This window comes from Belonocnema kinseyi, chromosome 10 (genome assembly GCF_010883055.1).
Source record: "Belonocnema kinseyi isolate 2016_QV_RU_SX_M_011 chromosome 10, B_treatae_v1, whole genome shotgun sequence".
NCBI classification, from domain to species: domain Eukaryota; kingdom Metazoa; phylum Arthropoda; class Insecta; order Hymenoptera; family Cynipidae; genus Belonocnema; species Belonocnema kinseyi.
In genome coordinates this window covers 55,920,352-55,929,529 of record NC_046666.1, presented here as the reverse complement: position 1 = coordinate 55,929,529, position 9,178 = coordinate 55,920,352, and the positions used below count along the sequence as shown (strand labels likewise).

At 26.4% G+C, this 9,178-nt stretch overlaps 1 protein-coding gene across 1 annotated transcript in view; it reads right to left on the bottom strand.

Moving 5' to 3' along the window:
• Window positions 1-9,178, bottom strand: part of LOC117181120 (chitotriosidase-1-like) — a 61,925-nt gene that overhangs the window by 6,521 nt on the left and 46,226 nt on the right. Inside the window, exons 3-4 of the mRNA XM_033373687.1 lie at window positions 5,419-5,689; window positions 1,128-1,524 (exon numbers count right to left, since the gene is read on the bottom strand). Coding sequence (XP_033229578.1) covers window positions 1,128-1,524; window positions 5,419-5,689 — 668 coding nt within the window. The remainder of the gene's footprint in view (window positions 1-1,127; window positions 1,525-5,418; window positions 5,690-9,178) is intronic.

Sequence of the window (9,178 nt, the reverse complement as noted above, 5' to 3'; positions counted from 1 at the left end):
TATCTAGTCGGGAGTGGTGCTGACTGAAAACAGATGATTTGGAGCGATTCGCGCGCCATATGTTGGTCATTCTAAGGACTTATTGAACTACCCTCGTACGTACAGAATTCCAAAAAAAAAGGTTTTTTCAATTCCATAATGTAAAAGTTGTACTGAATTTTCGATTGACAAACAAGTATACATATAGTAGTATAATTACAATCAAATAAACTTATACTTTAAAAGCAATTACATATATTTATGTAATATGGAAATAATAAAAAGATCTTATTTTTTAACTTTCCTGTTTAAAAAAATTATTCAGTTTAGAAAGTAAGGTAATCGAATTTAACATCATGCATATTATTACGATTAAAACCAGGCAAAACATCATCAAAAAATGTAATCGCATGTATTGAGATTCACTATCTAAAGTTATGCTGCAAGTTTTACATTTTTATCTTCTACGTGTTAGGGGATATTTGAAGAAGAAAAAAGATTCAACCATGCATTAAAAAATGGTAACAGACAGTAAAATATAAAGGCCTAAAAATAATGAAATTTGACTATATGTATACCGAGGAAAATCATATCGTAAAATCAAAAATTTTTTAGATCACGTCGTAATGTCGTTAGATGATCTATTCTAACATGACCCGTGATAAAAAAAGCATTAGAAATTGTATAATATTGAATTAAAGAGGAAGAAAATATAAAATATTACAATTTCAAATCGTACTCTTCCAAACTTTAACAAAACCAAATAATACTGCAACTTTTTTAATGACCCTTATGGAGAAAACACTATAGAGTAATTTTTAAGGAATCTGTATTATCAGCGGAGCTAGTTGCCATAAGTCTGTTATCCGAAAAAATTTAATTGAAAAATACTATACAAATGATAAATAAGTAAACAAAAGTTAATGTACTTCAGATACGAAGTTTGAAAAAAATGTAAACAATTTTTAATCTATTAAAATCTAGTTATAAAATATAATTATTTATATTCGAACTATTCAAGTTCATCAAAATGAAACAAATGTCTGATTGTTTTAGAAATTAATGATTCAAATTTTGTCTTTTATATAATATTTTTCAGGGTCTTCTAGTCAAGCTAAAACAATGCTGCTACCAATTAAAGTACTTACAATGTTCATCTTGCGTCTCTTCTGATTTTCGTTTGATGATGGATAATGTGGAGAAGTATGGGCAACATCAACTTTCTTGCCCGCTTTAGAAATTCCGTGAAAATTGTAAGTCTTTAAATTTATGAAGTTGACATAAGTGGCTATTTCTTTAATATCATATAATATCCTAGCAATATCTTCAGTAGGATCTACAGCTACAGATAAGATGAAATCTTCCTCGTCCGATTTTTCTCTGAGTGCCTTTAAGAGTAAGACGGAATTCTCCTTAATAGGAGAAACTCCACCACTTAACTTTGCATATGACAAATCGATATCCACTCCATTGAATCCGTATTTTTGCAAAAAATTGACAATATTATCAACAAGAGTTTCTCGCAAATTTGGATCAGTTAATATCCTATAAAGTGAAATTTAAAAAAATTTAATATTCGCAGAAAAAATCTGGACTTATTCTTGTCGCGTCTCATGTTTTCAAGGTTTAGCTGTAAGTGCTAAATTTTCCGAAAAGTTTTAAATTCGGATTTTAATTTAAATTCTCAACTGATTTTTCAGTTACAGTCCATAATTATATTTTGATGTTTCATGTAAAGTGAGATTTTGGAAAAAATAAACCATACTTCTCACTTGCATGTAATCGGATTTTACTTTTCAAGATTTATCTAAAAATAAACAGGGTGGAAGTAGGTCAGGGAAAACTTGAATTTCAAGAAAAAGTCCAGGATTTTTCTCGGTCAGGGAAATTCGGAGAAAAAGAGAAGAGAATAAGGTGTTTGAACATTAATGATAATGGAAAAATAAAAAAATGTTGAATAAAGATTTTCGGCCACCCTGCTATAATATTCTTGTTTGTAATTTATTTACCCTCCATTTACATTTTTTCAGTTAATTTCATCTCACGATTATATTTTTAGTTAACAAATATATTATTTGGTTGCAAATTCAACAGTTTTGTAAAAATTATATACTTTTTGGTAAAAAATTAAACTGTTAAGCTGTTTTGTTTAAAATTCATCTTTTTGGTTTGAAAATTGAACTATTTTGGCAAAAAAATAAGTTTTATTTGAAATTCAACTAAAATCTTTCTTTAGTAAGAGATTCGATTTTTTAACTAGTCGTTTTGGTGTACAAATTAATTTATTTTAGTAGTATTGTTGCTTATTCAACTCTTTTGTTGAAAAATCATTTTTTTATTGATTTAATTTACCTGTTTTTATTTCGAATTAAAATATATTTTTGTAAAGATATCTACTCTTACAATATTTGTTGCAAATTCATCTTTTTTAAACATAAACTCGAATTATTTGGTAGAGGGTTGAAGGTAGAATATATTTTAGGTTGAAAGTTCAACTATTCTTGCTTTGAAATTTTCTCTTTCTTGGTCAATAATGCTACTTGTTCTTCTCAATTTTTATTTTATTTTTATATATTTCTTGACTAAAATTTCGTCTTTTTCGATGGTAACTACATCACTTTGGTTAAAAATTTATCTTTTTAGTTGAAAATTTAACTGCCATATTGAAACACATTGAAATGTTATGCTCTTTAGTAGAACACTAATCTTTTTTCGGTAAGAAATTAATCTTTTTGATCGATAATTCGACTTTTTGATTTTAAAATTCATCCCTTTTGTAGAAATTGGAGCATTTTTTATTGTTAAATATGAATTGTTATATTTCTGGTTAAAAATTGCTGTTATTGCTTGAAATCTCAATTATTTGGTTAAAATAAGAATGTTTTGTTAAAAATTAAAATTTTTTGTTAAAAGTTCGTGTTTTATTGCTGATATAACTATTTCTTTTTCGCTCAGACTTTATCCTTTTGATAAAAAATCAGCTATTCCCACTGAAAATTTAACTGATTTGTGAATTTGTGAATTTTTGTCTGTTTAGCATAAACATTTTACTATTTAGATGAAAATGCAAACGTTTTTAGTCACAGTTTATTCTTCTTTAATAATTAATTTGACAATTTAATTTAGAATTGACCTATTTCGATGAAGTGATTATGTTAAGTAATTAATTAAATTTTTGTTTAATTTATCCGTTTTCTGTACCAAATTCGTCTTTCTGGCTTGAAAACGTAACTATTAGATAAAAATTATAATTGCTTTGTTGAAAATTCATCTTTTTTCTTGATAGTTTGATAATTTGGTTTTGAATGTTACTGTTTGATGACAACTTTATATTGATGTTAAAAATTTAAATATTTGGTTGAAACTTCATACTTCTTGATTTAAAAAATAACTTTTTTGTTAAAACTGTCTCTCTTTGGGTTTAAAGGTAAATAATCTGATATGTAAATTCTTGTAAAATATGTATGTTTCTCTTTCGCATAAAAACGTTACAATTTTTTCGACAATTCAACTTCGTTTAGTTGAATTTTAAACTTTTTTGATAATTAATTTGGCCATTTGGTTGAAAATTCAACTTCTTTATTAAACTTATGGTTTTTAGTCGCAAATTGAACTGTTTTGATAAAAATTCGTCGTTTTAGGTAAAAAAAATTATCTTTAATGGTAGAAAAGTCATATTTTTTGTTAAAAATTCATTTTTTTTGTTAAAAATTAACTTTGTTGTTGAGAATCTAATTTTTTTTAAGTCGTCTGTTAACTTGAAAGCTTAACTGTTTTGTGAATTTTTGTATCGATTTTTTTGAAAATTCATCTTTTTTGCCTTATGGTTTAATTTTTTGATTGCAAACGTAACTCTTTAATAAAATATTAATTTTGCTGTTGAAAATTTAACTATTTGTTCGAAATTTATCTTTCTTCATTGAAAATTAACATTTTTTGTGGAAAATTTATCTATTTGGGTTGAAACGTCAAAAATTTTGTTTAAGACTTAATTATTTGGTTAATAATTCTACTATTTTGTTAAAAATTCAACTATATCCTTAAAAATTCTTTTTTTATGTTGACATATTAATCATTAAATTTTTTGTTGAAAATTCTTTTTTCTGTTGAAAATGGGACTTTTTAAATTCAAATTTCTTGTAAACATTTCGTCTCTTTGGCTTAAAAATGTCACTATATAGTGGATAATGCAATTTTTTCAGTTGATGTTTATTTTTTTTGAGAATTAATTTTACTACGTGATTGGGAATTCATCTTTTAGATTGAAAATTCAACTATTTCGATAAAGTCCTTGTTTCTAGTCGCATATTCATGTGTTTGGTTAAAAATTTATCTGTCATAATAGAAAAGTCATCTTTTTTATTAAAATTTTTTCCTAATTTTGGCTTTGTTGTTGAAAATGTACCTGTTTAAGAAAAGTTTTCTTTATGTCTTTAAACCCTATATATTTAGTGAAATTTTTTAACATTTTGTTAAAGGTTCATTTTTTTTGCCTTTCTCGTGCAACTGTTTTATTATTAATGCTACTGTTTAGTTGAAAATTAGTTTGGTTTTTGTTGAAAGTTCAACTATTAATTAAAAAGTTAACTATTTGTTGGAAAAATTATCTTGCTTCATTAAAAATTAAAATTTGTCTTGAGCATTCATCTATTCGGGTTTAAAAGTGACGCTCAAGCTATAAAGCCTATTGTGTCACACCTGTGTTTATTCTCAAGGCAGTATACCGAATTCGGTCACCTTCACCCAGTATATAGATCTCGCTGGATTTCCTTGTTTCCAACGTTCTGGAAATATACCTCTCAGGTGCCAGGCGTACCACATGGCACAGTAAATTACTTCCTTCTTTTCCAGCAATCTAGTTGAAAATGAAACTATTTTTTTTAATTTAATTATTTTTTCGAAATTCATTTATTTCAATCAAATTTCTCTTTATTTTGTTTGAAAATTTACCATTTCGGACAAAATTTCATTCTCTATTGAACCATTTGCCTTGACAAACTAGGCTACAGAGCATTTTTGAATTAAAAGTTAATTTCAACAATTGTTTTTTTTTTATAAAAACTCATTTAGAGGAATGAATTGCTGTTAGTGCTTGTGTAATATTTTCATCTTCAAACATCAGATTCACCCACTTTCTTTTACCTCCGTGACACAAATATTAAATAGAGCACCGATTGAAGTTTCATTTTCCACCGAAATCCCGAAATTGATAAATTGGGACCTTTGTTCATAATAAGTTGAAAATTTCTCGAACTATGATCGGCAACATGGTCCCTTTTTTATTTCATTATTTATTTTTTAATACTTTATTTTTATTATTCATTTAATTTTATATTGTTACTATTATGATTTTTGACATATATAAGATTTTATGAATTGAAATGATCTAGAAATCTCTAGATTTAAGTTTTTAATCATTTCTGGAAATTTAAAACTTACTTATTATTAGTAATAGTATGCTCAAAATCATCATTTGTATCCGGCAAGGAAATTAAGGTATTTAAGTGTGGATTCTTTTTCCGAAGATCGTTGAATTTTGTAAATTCATCATTTTGGATATCATCTAGAGTTTGAATAGATGCATCTTTACCGAGTCCAACGAAACTGTAAATTAGATGAGTGCACAGAGATACATCAATGTCCTCTATATCTAATACTATTCCATAAGAATCGTCTGACAATTTTATGTTGTAATAACAACCAATGGTTTCTGAAAAATATTGATGAAACATTTATTTGGGAAATAGCAATAGTTACCTTTATTTGCACAATGCACAATTTTCAATGAGTTATTGAAAATAATAATACAATTTTTTTATGTGTAATAATTAGTTTAACATAGTATATTACTTACTACCATACTCTTTATCAGGTACTAGCTGGTTACTGCTCAAGGCAAAAGCTGAGCATGTTCCAAGAAAAAGTATTAATTTATACATCTGCCAAAAATCAAATCGCAATATTATAAAATCAGTAAGGATTCTGTAATCACCTTATATTGCATATTCCATTTAGTATTATAAACATATATTATTTTTGGGAGAAATTTCAGATAAATGAATGAGTTTAATTGGTACCAGTTTCAAATATTTTTTGCAATAGCATTTCTAATTTGATATTATTTGTCGATAACATTATATTGTTAAAAAGTAGTCAATTGGTGATCTCAAAGTTCTTCCTCTCCTACATATAAAATAATCTGCACCAGAAATATACAATTGTGAAGAGATCATTAGTAGATTCTAACCATTTTTTAATCCAAAGAATTTATTAAGTATTCCACGGTAAAAAATTTAGCTGTGACAGGGATATTATTACTTATTATAGCTAAACATTTAGGTGAAAACGAACGAAAGAATATAGAAAGATCCCTGGATCAGCGAAAATGAATATCCTTGACCATTTTCCATATACCAGTTATATACTCGTAGTATAGTCAAACCCCTAATAGGTATAGCTTTAATAGGGATATTAAGAATAGGTGTCTAAAGCAATTATGGGAAGAGCGCTGGTGCATTATGGGAGCAGCGACATAAAATGGCGACGATCTAATCGGGAGCAGTGACAGTTCAGATTTACTTTCGACAATTAAACGCTTTTACCGCTTAAAATGTGTGCGAATGTTAATATTAAATGGAGTTTATGACGCGGTAATAATAATTTACATTTGTTTTGATTGTAGGCGATAACTATATTGGAATATCAAGAAACGCGATAAAAACAACAAACTTGACCTCCAAATGCATTATACGGATTTCAGGGAAATTCATTTTCGCGATACCAGACGAAAGATTGGCTACTGTAATTTAATATATTTCTATGAGAACTAGATTTTTGTTCTAATCTGAAGATAATAAAATTATACATGATCGGTCGAAAATAATAAACTCTCGAACTTACCAATTTTATTCAAATTACTGATTTACGAGAAAAATTTACATAAAGTAACTAAATGTTCAACTCTTCTAACTAAACGTTTTACCTAATCTAAGCGGACACTTTCTTTGACTTTAATATATTCTCGATTCACTCGTTCACCTTAAGATTTTTTTTCCGTGTACTACAATCCTTTTTAAGCACAAAAATGTTTGCTATTTAAGTTTTAATACGATTTTATACCTATTATATAAATTCAGTTTAGAACTATCTTCCAAGGCTACTAAATTTAGTTAAATATTTTTTTTTTATTTTGGGATTATTTTGCAGCAGATTGAATTGAACTTTAGATAACGTCAGATCTAGTGTATGATAAATTGAAGTGTGTCACGTCAGTACCATGCAAGTACAAAGAAACAAAAATTTTATATGAGCAAAAAAACTTTCCTAAAAATCTAATTATTTTTCAAACAAAATAATTATATAGTAGTTTCAAAAGTTCATAGATTTCTGCAGATCCATAAAAACACAACTGAAAAAAGTTTATACTTTGCGAGACAACTACTTTCATAAGTAATTAAAAAAATGTAAGTGATGCGAATTTTTGTTATTGTTTTTCGAAAACCTCTAATGAATATTAAAATATCAGTGCAACGACAGAAATATATTATAAGGCAAACAGAAACCACAAAAGTGAAAAAAGAAATGATTTTGTGATGACATGTTTGGAAAACTTATAGCGCAAAGACTGATAGATGATTTTTCAATCACATTTTTTTAACCAATTTGTTTAAAAATTCGTGAAACAAAGAAAATATTTCCATTCGATTCAGCTAAAAGAGTTACACAGAGTCTATGTTTAATTTTTTTAAATGAAATTAATTAGTAGCGTATTGTAAATAAACAATTAAACGATATAGAATTTTTATTCATACTATATTATCAAATTGGGTGGAGAAACAAATTGTCGAATACATGAATTTTAGGTAATTATATCCGCAAGATCGAATGACGCTATTAGATTCTTCGTATTTCGAATATATAAACAGAATTTTATATTAAAAATTATTTAAACAATTGAATAAATATTTTTTCTCAAATATGACACCGATTTTTTAGACAATTTCTCAGCTAATAAAACGTGTTTTAATAAAATTGGTACTCACGTGGTTATGTCGTAAAAAACTTGAGTTCTTTTTCGTAAATCTAATTTTAGACGTACCTTTATTTTTTCGAAACGTTCTTAAAGATTTTTAAGAAAATACAACGGTTTCGTTTATCGTGCTAGCCTTGTTATACTTTCGTTTTTATCTAAAAAAAAGAACACTTCATTTAAGACGACACCATTACTGCCGCATATTTCATACCTTAGGTACATACAGCTGCAGCTAGAAAATAAAACTTAGGCACCAGATACATTTTTCATTGTTATATTTCTGACTTTCATTTTCTACAAAAATGTACTTATTTAGCGGACACATGTATTTTATGTATAACTTTTTTTTAAACCTGCTGGTCAGTGAATCTTAAATTTAAAGTGATTATTTATTCGATCAATGTTTAATTAAAGCTGTGAAATGATAGCTATGAACTAAATAAAATAATCTTTAAGAATGTGAATATTTCGTCAATTTCATCAGAATCATAATAGCTTTTTTTGTTAAGAATGCCGCACAATTAAGATCCATTCCAAGCAAATATTATTTAAAAATTAACTGCTTAAAATATTGTAAATTTTCTCTTATAATATTGATATCGAATTTTGATAAGAAAATTAAAAGCAAAACAGTATTATTTATATTTAGAATTGCATTTGTTATTATTTTGATAAGATATAATTCAAAAAGAAAAATTTACTAACATGATACAAAATTGTTTAATTCAATTTTCCCAGAAAAATTTTCAACGAAAAAGTATTCTTTATGTAAATAAGACGTTTTTCGATATAAATGTTTTATCTCATAGTTAAAAGTTATAGTTATAGTTGCAATTTCTTTAAAAAATTTCCATTTTTGGTTCACATTTCTATAATATTAAAGTAATAATTAATTTAAGTTAACATACGTAATTTTTTGCAGTTTTCAACAAAAAAAATCGTTCCTTTCGATGTCATTTTTTTTAATTAGGAACTTTCTACTAATTTTTGAAAATTTCATATGTTGTTGATTAATCTTATAATTTTTTTAAACAAATTTAATAGACAAAGGCATAGATCAGAAATTTTTCGAAAGAAAAAGTCGTTGTTTTTTTTGAGAAAAATTTTTTAATTAGGAACTTCTTGATAATTTCAGAAAGAATTCATAATAATTTCAACCACATTCAT